This window comes from Ochotona curzoniae, unplaced genomic scaffold (genome assembly GCF_017591425.1).
Source record: "Ochotona curzoniae isolate NIBS_2020 unplaced genomic scaffold, NIBS_Ocur_1.0 scaffold_4812, whole genome shotgun sequence".
In the NCBI taxonomy this organism is placed as follows: Eukaryota; Metazoa; Chordata; class Mammalia; order Lagomorpha; family Ochotonidae; genus Ochotona; species Ochotona curzoniae.
Genome location: NW_024467124.1, coordinates 3,594,037 through 3,607,485, shown reverse-complemented (window position 1 = coordinate 3,607,485; position 13,449 = coordinate 3,594,037). Strand labels below are relative to the sequence as shown.

Below are 13,449 nucleotides of genomic sequence, written 5' to 3'. Positions count from 1 at the left end.
TTATGCCCTCCTTGCCATCCCCACAGCCCTGCCCTGGTTTAGATCAAATCACACTCTATTTCTCAAGTTGTTAAACTTCATTAAAAAATACATCCATTCCAAAATAGGTAGTTGTGCCGTGTCCTAATTTAAAGTAATGGCTCAGCTGCTGTCTGGTTGGTTTCTCTCCCTCTCCCTGAAGGCCTGTGATATATGCTGCCACACTTTGTCCTCAGTAGATTACCATCTCTCACAGCGTAGCATCACTACTGAAAGCATCAACGCATGGCACTGCTTTTCTGCTAAATCCCTTAAGAACAGGAACAAGGTCTCGTCTCTGTACTTCCAAAACCAACATGTGCTTAACAACAAATAGATGCTCATGTACAAAATATTCCATGAATTCAAACCCTGCATGTTAGTTAAAACTCTAACATACACAATCTTTAGGAAAAAGTTACCACTAGGATGTGGGGTATGAATATATGAAAAGTTTATTATTTTAGCTATTATAGAAATGTGTAATTTTACACTGCTACAGATTCTAATTTTAAAAATTGTACTTTCCACCAAGAACTCCAGTGGACAGGTAGGTTATGAAGACAGAAGATATCAGAAAACATTTTGGATGAACTGAAACCTTTGAGCATTCATAGTCTCCAATATTTTTACCACAGCCATTAGAAGCTGGAGGTCATTATTAAATATCTTTTAAGCAAATCAGCGCATATTATGCACTACTTTATAAGAACAAGCCACTAAAGAAGATAAAAATATGTTGATCATGAAGGCTGTGCTCCAGGAGAAATGGTTAGTTACCAATTTGTATTATTTCATTAACATCTCTAATTTCAAAGAAACAGGAGAAATATGTTGGAAATACATTGTGCTGTTGGACATGTTCATAATTCACACTCGGGGACCCCGTTCTAATCTCTGCACCTTGAAGCATATCATCTCTATGCTATTCACTTACAGGTGCAATCAGATGTGCAGGGAAATTAAAAGGGCCTGAAGAGTAGGTAACAAAAGGACCCAAAGACATTCATTCACTGCAGTCTTATGCATGCGAAAAAAAAAGTCATTCAGGCACACAATGTGTCATTCATGAATTGTGAGTTAATATGAAATCTGCTTTTAAAAACATTTACAATGAGTCTAGGCAGTAGGAGAAAGTGGGGACATAGCAGAGGAGGGCAGCTATTGCTACTGTTTATTGGACAAACCAATGATCAGCTCTCTCAGGCATTCAGAAAGCCCTCGGCACGTCCCACAAAGCCGAGAGCGTGCGAGAGAACATTTACATTTGCTGCCAGGGACCTTACTTCCCAACACACATGCAAAAGTGGGTATACGTACCTCTCCCGGCCGGATCTTAATGTAAAAATTGTTCCGTTTGTATGAAATTTTGAGAACCTTGGGCCAGGCAAACCGATTTATTCGCAGCCGGTCACGATATATCAATAGACCACTTGCACAAACTCCTAACATAATTTCTACTCCTTCTGAATCCTGAAGAACAGTGGCAAGAAACAGTGAATCAGTATCTCATGCAGACCCACTTTCCACTGGGTACAATATTTAAGCCTCTATGACAGAAACTATAATGGGATAATTTGAATAAGAAAAAAATGCTGCAGCTGTTTCTGAAACAATGCCATGGAATAGCGGCTCTCTCACAGGAACATTTATCACTTGGAGATTTATGATGATAAGCTCTGCTCACCCTGGTAATCTCGGGACACAAACACGCACACGGGAGACCAAGGAGACGAAGGTATGTAAGCAATCGTAATCAGAAGAGCCACACCCTCATTTGTTAAGTGCCAGCCACTGCTCCAACTGTCCATGTTAACTTCAGCCCACACATGACTAGGATAGAGATGGTTGCTAACATTATTCCCATTTTACAGGTGATAGAACATGAAGGATGGGGAGGTGAAGGGTCCATGCATCCCAGAGGCAGCACCCTCAACTGATGTGAGTACTCACAAGTCCCTTCTTGCATTTTGGAGCCTGCATCTTTAAAAATAAGCCCAAACTTTACACACCATCATACGCATAACACAGTTTGAATATAAGATGTTTTTAAAAAAATGGTTATTTTTTTTTCTTTCACTTGAAAAGCAGACACACAGAAATGGAGGGAAAGTGGGAGGGGAAAAAAGAAGGGAGGGAGACACACACACACACACACACACACACACACACACACACACACAGAGCAAAATCTGTGAGCAGATCCCAGAGACAGAGTTTTCCATCTGTTGTATTGTTCCTCAAATGCCTACAAGACCCAGGCCAGGGCCAGGTTGAAACCAACAGCCCAGAATTCACCTGGCTTCCCATGTGGGTTCCGATGTATTTCAGACATCACCTGCTGCCTCCTAGGACACCATAATAGGCAGCTGAATCTGACCTGGCAAAGGCATCCCCTGAACCAGCAGGCTGATATGGGATGCAGGCATCTCAATGTGGTGGCTTCACTTGCTACACCAAAATACAAGCTTTTCTTCTTAAAAATTGCATGTCCATTTCCAACACTCCTCCCTCAGACACACACTGCCCATTGATAATCACATCAAACAATATTGCTGACATAAATAAATATGAATACAGATCAATTTTATATATATATGTGTGTGTGTGTATGTGTGTTTTTAAAATGCGGGGCCATATTAAAACTGCAATTTGCCTTGATGACAGCTCATATTTAGATAGATCCTTAGAGATGTATGACACCCAGAGTTGATTGGAAATCTTTCATCCACCTTAAGCCATATGCTAACACAGCTGATGTTGTCACGCATCAACATCAGGGTGAATGAACATGGCTGGTGCCCTTGGATGGGCTCAAAGGGCAGAGGCAAGGTGAGGTCCAACCACTGTCCCACACATGGCTGGAAGTAGGGTAGAGAGAGCGTCATGGGTAGGTCACACCCAGGGAGTCGTGCTCAGATTTTCTGTCACATTCCTTGGTCCATCCCTGGTTTTAAGTCAGTGTGAGACATCAGCAAAGATGATGGGGGGAATCAAAAAAATCCATTAAAGATAAGCTGATTCATGCACTTTTTGATGAGTTATTTCCTCAGTGGGCTCAATGCAAGGCCCACGCTGGACAGTTTAGAATCAAACACAAATAGACTGGGGTGAGAATTTGTCCCAGTAGTTAAGGCACCTGTTAGGACACCTGCATCCCATGCCGAGTGCCTGGGTTGCAGTCCTGGCTTTGCTTCTCGATTCCAGCTTCCTTCTAACACGGATCCTTGAAGGCAGTGGGGATGACTCCAGCAGCTGTGTTCACTCCTGTCACCCTAGTGGGAGACCAGGATTAAGCTCCCAGTTTCAGAGTGGCCCAGCTCTGGCCACTGAGGGCACTTGGGGAGTAAAGCAGCACACAGGAGCACTTGTTTCTTCTCTGTCTCCCTCCCTCTGCTTCCAAGATATATACTTTCAAAGTTCTAAATAAATATGTTGGTCTATCTCTTGAGAAACTGAGTTTTCAAACAGAATATAATCAGTATAACAGGAAATATCTTACCTTGGAAACACATTACTCCATTAGATATCAAATTACTGTACAGGAGTGGAAATACTTGATGGCAGGATATTACAACATAATAAAATTTGAGGAGAAACTGCCCACCATTTATCAAGGACTTTAATTGGAAAAAGCAATACCGGATGCTGATGAGGTGGCTATTATTGATCCTTTGGAATGAGCCCATCTGCTCATCAGTGCGAGTGATGGGCTCCTGCTATGTACAGAACATAGAAACCGGAAGAACTGCTCAAAGAACTGCTCTTGGAACCACTTTCTTTTTCTTGATATAAAACACAAGTTTAGGGAATATGACTTTGACCTACAGAGGGAGTATGTCTTTTAAATATTTTTCATTATTATCTATCTGAAAACCAACTATTAATCTCTAAAGATTTATTTCCTTGACAGATTTACAGTCAAAGAAAGAAAGGCAGAGGTATCTTCTATCTGCTGGTTCACTTCCCAGATGGATCCAACCTAGGCCGAAACAAGGAATCGGCAGCTTCTTCTAGGTGTCCCCTGTGAGTGCCAGGGGCCCAAGCACATGGGCCATTTTTTTCTTGCTTTTTCCAGGCACATTAGCAGGAAGCTGGATCAGAAGTGGAACAGCTGGGTCATGAACCAGTGCCCATATGGAATGCTGGAGTCATATTAGGCTCTTTGAACTAGAAGAAAACTGTGTCCCTTCAAAGATAAGGAAGGTGCTGGCACTTCCTCTTCTTGTCCCATCCAACGTAGGCTTCTTTGTGTTCCCAAATCAACCTGTTGCTACTGACACAGCCCTGAACAAATGGCAGCAAAGTTGTTTTTTCTTTGTTAAGTTCATGGCCCAAATAGGCATACCCAACATGGATTAGTCATTACATATTTTGGTTTTGTTTTTTAAGAATAAAAAACATGGGCCAATCAGTGTGCGGCATGTCGGATTAAGCCTCCATATGGTTGTTGGTTTGTGTTCTGGCTGCTCCACTTCAGATACAGCTCCCTGTGAATAGCCTAGAAAAAGCAGAGGATGGCCCAAGTGCTTGGGCCCCAGCCAGCTTTGTTGGAGACTTGGATGACACTCCTGGCTCCCGGCTCCTGGCTTCAGCCTGGTTCAGCACCCTCATTGTGGCTACCTGGGGAGAAAATGAACCAGTGGATGGAAGATCTCTGTCTCTTCTCTCTGGGTAACTCTGACTTTCAATTAAGTAAATGAATTGATGAATAAAATGAAAATGGCAGGAACAAGCGGAGAAAAATTTATTTCATAAATTGCACAGCAATTAAGAATGAAACTTTTTCTAACTTTTCTCACCGTAATTTCCACAAGCCCACTGAGCCTGATATAGTGTTGTGTAACAATGGCTGTAGCAACCATCTGTCTTGGGGACATGTGCACCTCACTGAGTAAATTTCTCCCCCCTTTAGCAGGGAGCCCAGAGGGCAGCCCTGGAGTCTATCATTGCCTCCCTCTACTTGGAATCACTGTTCCCATGCTGCCACCTTAGGCAGGCATGTGGCACAGAGGTAAAGAGGCCCCAGGCAACCGTCACAGGCAAGTGCCTGGTTTGCATCTTGGTCCTGCTCCTGCCCACCCTGTAAGGCCAGAACTGATGGTGCAAGAACTTGGGTCCAGCCAGTGAAGCGAGACACCTGGAGTGATTTGCCAGCTCCTTTCTTCAGGTCAGCCCGGCCCAGCCAATGTGGCATTTGGGAAGTAACACAGTAGATAGGAGATCTCTGTTGTCCAAATAAACCAACAACAGCAGTGATCAAGAACTCACTACCAGAGAAACATCTTTAAATACAAAATGACTAAAACACCAAATGCTACCCTCTTTGGTATCGCTTGGTCCATGGGATGTATAACATGTGACTACATCCGCTTTCCAGAATCTTAGCATGAAATAAGTGACTATCACAAAGCCTATGAAGATTGCCACTAAGTGAACAACAGAGAAAGATTTCCAAAGAAAATACAGAGATTCGTGGATAGCTTTTCCCAGCATATTTAGATTTTCCCTAAGCTAGGGCCTTCATTTCCATGGAGACATTCACTCTTGGGACCCAGCTATGGAATCCAAGTTCACAATTCAGAATTGTAAAATGGATCGTAACGCACAGGGCATTTCCTACTATCAAGAGAGAAGCATCTCACTCATAACCGGAAATTAGCTCTAATCTAATTCAGTCGATTTCCTTCTTGACATGATGGAGTGTGGCTGCAGGAAAACATGGAGCCTGTAACTGAATCATCTGCTATACTTAATACTCAGATAAAATCCTGTAACAGGCTGCATTTGCACTTCCTTAATTCTCTTGCTCTTTAATTGGCCTAATTTCAAATCACATTATTGAGTGAAAAAGTAGCCATCCATTTAAATTCAGTAGCCATAGCAATACTAAGTGACCTTATTTGTACCAATAAGAACATTCCTACATCCCGAGCTATGCTTCCCTAAATGTACGCCATAATCTTTTATCTACTTTTTTTTTTCCTGGGCAGTAAGTGAATCACAGTGTCTGATGTAATTTAAAAATAGCTTTAGATTCACTCAAATTGTCAGGCTACCCTCATTTCCTTCTTGAACTCTTATCTCTTCTCCACCTAGGGAAAACTTTTGGAGAAATCAAAACCTTAGCGCATTTCCTGATTTGTAATTTGCAGACCCAATCCTAACTCATAACTGTCATAAAATAATAATAATAAAAACTTTGCTATCTCGGTGCAAGGTAAGTGGAAACCAGGGCTGCATCTACTGCTACAATTGCATACAAACATCAGAGAGCTGGGCACCGTGGAGCAGTGCCACCCTAAGAAAAACTCAGCCAGTTCTCAGAGGTGCTGCTGACACTGGGGTATTAGGCTGCTGCCCAGTGAGATACCCAAAGCAACCACACACACCACCAGTTTTACTTTTACTGTGCTCATAGCCAGTATATTCCTGTCTAAACACACTGTGGATAAAGTCTGTCCCTCCACTGGCAGCCCGCCCTGACGCCCATGACCAGCACAAGCTGCAGAGGCTCGACGTCTGCCCCGTGGGTCCTCAGGGGCAGGAGTGGAGCGATTTGCTCGAATCGGGCCAGCTGAACGCTCTTCATTTTCAGGTCCTAACCGGACTCCCCAAGAGGCTTACTCGACTGGCAGCCTGTCACCCCACGTGCTCGTGAGTCCCAGACCGTGAAATTGGTGACTCACTCTGTCCATCAGAGGTTAAATTCACATCTCTACGGGAGTGATGTTATCTTGTCAGCCCCAATCACAAGCAACCTTCCTGAACTGCAAATATTGACCTGGTTTTTAATGCTGCCCAAATCCCTGAGTCCACCCTAGGAACATCTCAAATTTCATATGCTTCTGTGGCTCAAAGTCTTCATCAAAGCTGTCCTGTATTTTCAAAAAAAAAAAAAAATTCCTTTTATCCATGGCTGCTTAAATAGTAGACTTGTAGGCTGCACACCCATTCTCTCTTAGATAAAAGGAGAAAATTCTAGAAAAAGCATGGCATGCTGTAAAGCCGCCCCCCCCTGCATCCATACAAATGTGCCATCCTACCATCTAATTCCAACCCCTGTTTGTTTTCCTGAGATTCCAACCCCAAGACACACTCCTCAATCACCAGGCACCGAGGCTAATTTTAGTCAAACATGAAGATAACGCTTTTAATCTTAAAGTACTGCTTATTTGTCAGAGTACTTAAACCTTAGCGATAGGGTTCTTTCAATAGGACATGAACTCACCGAGTGCCCAGGGGCTGCCCAGAATGGGGGCATACCTAGTACCAAAGAGGTAACAGATGTGACACTTGGATCTTGGCCAGCCAGACAGGAAAGAACAGGACAGTCCTGACGTGGGTGTATTCGGGGTAAAGGCACAGACAGGTCCTGGCGGGAGCCAAGGTTGCTGGTCCCCAGAGAGCAGGAGATATCGCCCTGGCGGGAGGCAGGGAGGCAGGCGGTGCGGAGAGCTTGTTAAGTCAAGAGAAGTTTCTAAGAGAACTAGCAGGCAATGACACAGAGCCTTGCCTTCCACTGCCTGTGTGTAGGCTTGACTAGAGCACAGTGCAAATTTGAGCCACAATGAGTAAACCCCTCAGTACAGGTGAGAAAGCTGGACTTGCCTTTACGGAGTAAGGCTTAAGGGATGTATACTGACTGGAACTCTCCAACTGTCCATTTACATGAACACAAGCAACAAGGACTTGCTTATGGCGACCTCAACACTGAATTATCCAAATCACACAGAAAACTTGGGGCTCAAAGAGGCATACCTTGGCATGATGTAAATCCACCCCATACATGGAGAGTTTCTTGGCATTTTCCAAAAAATGCATCTCTGCCTCAGCCGGTGTCATTCCTCTGACAAGGAGAAAAAGTTCTGTTATAATGTTGCTTTACCTTCTCATCAGTTGCTGTTCAGGATCACAAAAAAACATGGGCAGCAATTTGTCCAAGGGGTTAAAGTCCAGTTAGGATACAGCACCCTACACTGGCACAGCTGGGACCAACACACAGTTCTGGCTTCCTGCTAATCCAGGCCAGAAAAGGTGGCCACAGTGGCTCAAGCAGCTGGCTTCCATCACCCTCAAAGAGACCATCTTTCCATCCCAGGCACCTGTGCTGAGTAAGTCAGCAGGTGGGAACGAACTCTCTCTGCCTTGTCACATCCAATGAATAAAGTGTTTTTGTTTTGTTTTGTTTGTTTTTTTAAAATTAAAAGTAATCAGTTGCTTTTTGCTGCCTGGCAAGGCTTTAAATTTCCCACTTATCTCCCTGCCATTTGCTAAGAAAGTCCCACCAGGTTAACAGCAGACTCATGTTCTATACCTGGCCAAACACCCTTAATCCAAAACTGCACAACCCACATACAAAACTTTTTGAGTGCCCAGATACACTTCAAGTGGAAAATTCCATGACTGATGTATGTGACCGGCCAGAGACAAAACACTGTTGTGCTATAAAACATACACAATTACCTCTGGGCCATGTGCACATGGCCCACAAGACAGTTCAAGGAAAGGCACAGATGAAAACAAATAAAAACAATTGTGTATGGATGTTAAAACTTTTCAGGACCCAAATGAACTCAGGTTTTAGTTCCACTTTCTTCAGACTTTTGAAGGGGCTCTTAAATTAATATTACATAAAGTTACTTTCAAGCTATGCGCCCTGGGGATACATGAGACAGAAATGAATGTTGGGCTTAGAGTTGTGTTCCATTGCCAAGACATGCAAAAATTTCCAAATCAGAAACACTTGTGGCCCCAAGTTATTTTAGATAGGGATATTCAACTTGCAGGGAAAGAAGACTATGAGACAAATAGCCTTGGGATTTTTCCAGGTACAGACCTTCACAGGAATCAGTACTATGGGGATGGGTGGCCCAGGTGACGCTCCTAAGGCATCACAAAGGAGTGCTCCTGGGATTCCTGATTCCTGCCACTAACCTGTGGCTCTTGTGCAGTTCGATTACTTTATCTTCCAGTTCTTTCGTGTGGTTCGGTGCAAAGCGGAACTCGCTAATGTAATCGTTCCCGCATTCGTCTGGGTCATAGTCTCCGAGTTCTGACTGGACAGTGTAGGAGCCCAGCAGGGCAAGGGTCACAAAAGAGCAGGGCAGCCTTCCAGACACGATGTCATCACGCAGCTGTAAGCAGAGGTAGTACCTTCCGGGGACGCAGAGGACAGAACCAGGAGCCAACATCAGCGTGTTTGAAAAGGAGATCATTTGGTCTACACTGGAGGTGAACTATTTCTCCCTGATGAATAACTTCTGTAGGAAAAATTTTCCAGCACTTTGATAGCTACAGGATCTGTATTTGAAACAGTTATTAGGGAAAAATACTTTGCTGTATGTGTAATATTTAAGGTCCTCAAAATGCCAGTCAATACTCGTAGTAGGATAGTTTATCAATAAAGCACAGAGTAAAATCAATCTAGAGACATATTCTACCAACATCTTTCAAAATAACTTTGAAAAGCAAATAACCCCCAAGGGAACTCCCAAAATCCTTTGCTAGGGGAACGGTGACACAAAACTGAAGCTCCTAAATGTAATTATTAAGTCCCAATTATCTTACGGAAGTCTTGTTTCAACATCTGGATGGTAGGCCTTGCCACAAGACCTGGATGGATTTTAGGCGACTCCACAGCGATGTGTCCAATAAACTCTGTCCACCACTTGGTGTGTTCCTAATCGGACAGTTCTTCACTAAAATTGCTAGTAATTTCACTTGTTTGCATTTCTCATTTTTAAAATTGAATAACTTCTTTCATGTTAACAAACATGAAGACTAATTCTGGAGAATTATGACTTAAAATCTGAGAACTGGTCACTGGAAGTAGGTCTAAACTGGTGGAACGTGCTGCCTTTTCATATAATGTTGTCACAACATAAGAAGATCTCTAATGGCTAATTTGTCGTGTTACTTTGCTTTGAAGATTCACACATGGTATGCTTACTCTCAAAGATCCCAAGGAAAGCATTAACGCTGGTGAGTTTCAATGCTACCTATCACGGCATGGCATACACACATAATAACAAACCCTTGTATCTTTCGTAGAGACTAACCGCCAATGTGGTACGCAGGGGACTGCAATCAAGGCTTAAGACCTGCTCTGTGTATGATTTTAGGCTGGCATTTCAAGGAAAATTCATGTAATCCAGACACAAAAATTCTTAAACATTTAACAGGCTCGACAAACATTACCCAAGTTGACAGAAAGGAATCATGCACTAAATTTTGAAATCCTGGAATAATAAGCTCTCTAGTTATCAATTAGCCATAATTAAATCATTCTTCAATATTGACTAAGAAGAATCTTTACATAAGAAATTATGAATTTTCTCAGATGTAGTACAAATATAAAGGAAAGCCTGTGGAACTAATTGATATCCTTCTTCTAATACATATGTCTGGTGAGATGAATTTAAGCCTACCAAGCGACTGAAGCTGTTCCAAGTCAATTCCCTTTTGAGCAAAAGTCTTCCAAAGCAGGATGTGAGGTTTATGCGGAAAATCCTGCCCACAGCAAGCCAAATTGCTCTAACTGGTCATAGCCACATCTCCAAACTAGACCAATGGATGGAATTCTGTGTCTTCCCTTGTACCAAATTCATTTCTTGAAGTTCTGCTCTGGAGGTTGACATGGAGTGTGTGTTGGGGAGTAAATTTGGGAGGGGAATTTGTCATGAGGATGGCAGGTTTGAGAATGGAAGAGTCCTTATAAAGGAGGCCTGAGAGAAAGCCCCATCTCTGGCCCCCACGTGGGCATATACCAGAAAGCTGGCATCTGAGCCAGAACCACCCCCCCGCCCACAGTGTGATCTGCTGGCATCCTCACCTCACCAACAACCAGCTCCAAGCATTGGGCGTTGCAGCCCACCACGTCTCTGATGTTGTGGTAGAGCAGCCAGTACAGCTTAGACACTTCGTGTAGCTTTCCAAAGGGATCTTTTCGAGATTCTAGGCCCACTCACAAGCTGGAATAGACTGATGCTGGATGCATTTTCTAGTGTTCCCTACCTCCCCCAAAGTAATCATGTTGCTTATATACACAGGGCACAGAAAGTAAATTCCTACATTCACACGTGTTTATGTGTCTGCGCGTGTGAATTTTAAAAATAGCTATCAAGTATCAAAATAGTTACATAAACTACAGAAGCCTCCAAAAAGACATTTTTAGTCTGCTGTAAAGCAGGGCTGCTAGAACTGCTCCATTCCTTCGGGCTGAACTCTACCCAGTCTGACTTGGTGGGAGGATGGCAGCATCTCCATGGTGCAGGTGTTGGCACCAGGGCCGGGCAGAGGAAGTAATAGGCTAACATCACCAAGTCGGCTCTAAGAAATGGGATCGGCAGCTCGTCTCCTCGGATTTTAGCTCTCACGAAGTTGTCTTCCACTTGTCACTCGAGTGGGATTGACTGTGAGCCCGGGACAGGTAGACTCCTTTCCTCTCCAGAGCATTTAAGAGAGGCCCACCTCCCCAGTTTTGCCTCCCAAGAAAATGACAGCCAGCTTTCAAGTACCTGGTGATGTCTTCAGACAGCTGGGCAGGGTCTGGTGGGTAAAATTTCACATTAAATGAAAAGTGCCAAGCACCACCTGCAGGGATGGGAAACAAACAAATACATAAATAAAAATTAAAGATCCGAGTAGAAGTTTAGGAAATCTCCTTATACTTTTGATTTGAATTGATAGCCAAAACAACCGTAATGCCGAATTACGAATACCCTGGACACTTTGATCACTACTGGAAAACAGGGAGGTGTCTGTTCCACAAAACTCAAAGATAAGTTAGAAATTTATTTTTGTTCTAATCTTCAATCGAATCCTTCAATGGCACTTCTAACTGTCACAGAAATTGACCCAACTTCCTCCCTTTCTAAGGATCAAAGGTAATCCTTCAGAGCAAAGAACAACAGTGAATGATACGGATAATCTTCCATCAGATAAGTCTAGCGTGGACTGCATTTACATTGCCTTGAAGTTCTGAATAGCTCACACTAATACCAGACACAAAATTCCCATTTTCTTTGTCCTGTTGTGTTACTAGGAGTTAGTCCTATCATAAAGACAAGGAACTACTCAAAATTTGTATTTGTGAGTTTTTTTAAAGATTACTTTTTGGAAAGGCAGAATTACAGAGAGGGAGAGAGAGAGAGACAACCTCTGACCACTAGCTCATTCCCCAAATGGCTGTAACAGCTGGAGCTGGGTTGGTGTAAATCCAGGACCTTCATTAGGATGGCTCACATGGATTCAGGGGCCCAAGTACATCGTCTGTGCTCTGCTGCCTTCCCAGGCACATGACTTGGGAGCAGGATCAGAAGTGGAACTGTCAGGACTAAGCTGGCCTGTGTTGCTTTATTTACTGCATGACAAAACAGGCTGCTATTTCTATTTTTTTTGCAAAAGATTTGAGAGGCAGAATGACAGAAAAAGAGAGAGAGAGAGAGAGAGAGAGAGAGAGATAGAGAGAGAATCTTTCACCAGTGACTGCACTCTCCAAATGTCTGAAACATTTGGACTATGTCAGGTTGAAAAACAGGAGCTATGTCAGGTTGAAACCAGGAGCCAGGAAATGCATCCAGGCATCTCATATGGCAGGAACATAAATTCTTGGGCCATCATCTGTTGCCTCGGAAGAACACCAGCAGGAAGCTGGATTGGAAGCTGGACCGGAGTAGCTGGATTCCCTCCTCCAGGCACCGCAGTGCGGGAGGTAGGCGTCCCAGCAGTGGCTTAACTTGCGGCAGCACAGTGCTGCCCCAGCGAAAGGTTTGCTGTAGGGAGTATGGGAGGCTGAAAAGTTCTTCCTTGTTTGGAGAAATTTCTAATGAAATAGATACCTAAGTACACAAGGGGCCTTTAAAAATTCATGACAACATATATTATGAAAAGCTATGTTTTTTTTTTTCCACCAAAATACACTTACATTTTCATCTGTTTCTCCTGGAAACTTCACACAACTCCCCTCTGCCCAGGATTTAGCCATCATCCTGTGGCATTCACATCACGACGCTCTAGTTCTGCAGAGCCTAGAGAGGCGAGCCTACAGGTCTCTGCATTCTGCACCATCCGCACACATCCCTGAAACACTGCCTAAGCCTTAGTAAGGTCTGCCTTTCTTTAGTCGGCTAATGGTGAATGATTTATCAGTACAGACATGGAAATCAGATCATTTTGTCCTTGCCAATATCACTCACTCAGTGTGTTCCGATCATTCCTTCACTTTACCTTGTTCCCTTCTTTTGCCTTCTGGACGCACTGAGTTACCCCAAGCTGGGACGTTCCTCTCTGTTTTGCTGCATATGCTTATTCTCTCCACCGAAGCAGCACACTACTGGTTCCACAGCTGAAGTCCTGTCTGTATTCTGCCTAGACTCCAGAAAGTCCCTCCCAGTCTCCCTGGTACCCAAACTGGAAGCCTGTCCCCTG

General features: G+C 43.6%; 1 protein-coding gene across 1 annotated transcript in view; it reads right to left on the bottom strand.

Moving 5' to 3' along the window:
* The window catches only part of EPB41L3 (erythrocyte membrane protein band 4.1 like 3), a 141,586-nt gene that overhangs the window by 34,957 nt on the left and 93,180 nt on the right, over positions 1-13,449 (bottom strand). Inside the window, exons 6-9 of the mRNA XM_040970602.1 lie at positions 11,538-11,613; positions 8,956-9,174; positions 7,780-7,867; positions 1,339-1,491 (exon numbers count right to left, since the gene is read on the bottom strand). Coding sequence (XP_040826536.1) covers positions 1,339-1,491; positions 7,780-7,867; positions 8,956-9,174; positions 11,538-11,613 — 536 coding nt within the window. The remainder of the gene's footprint in view (positions 1-1,338; positions 1,492-7,779; positions 7,868-8,955; positions 9,175-11,537; positions 11,614-13,449) is intronic.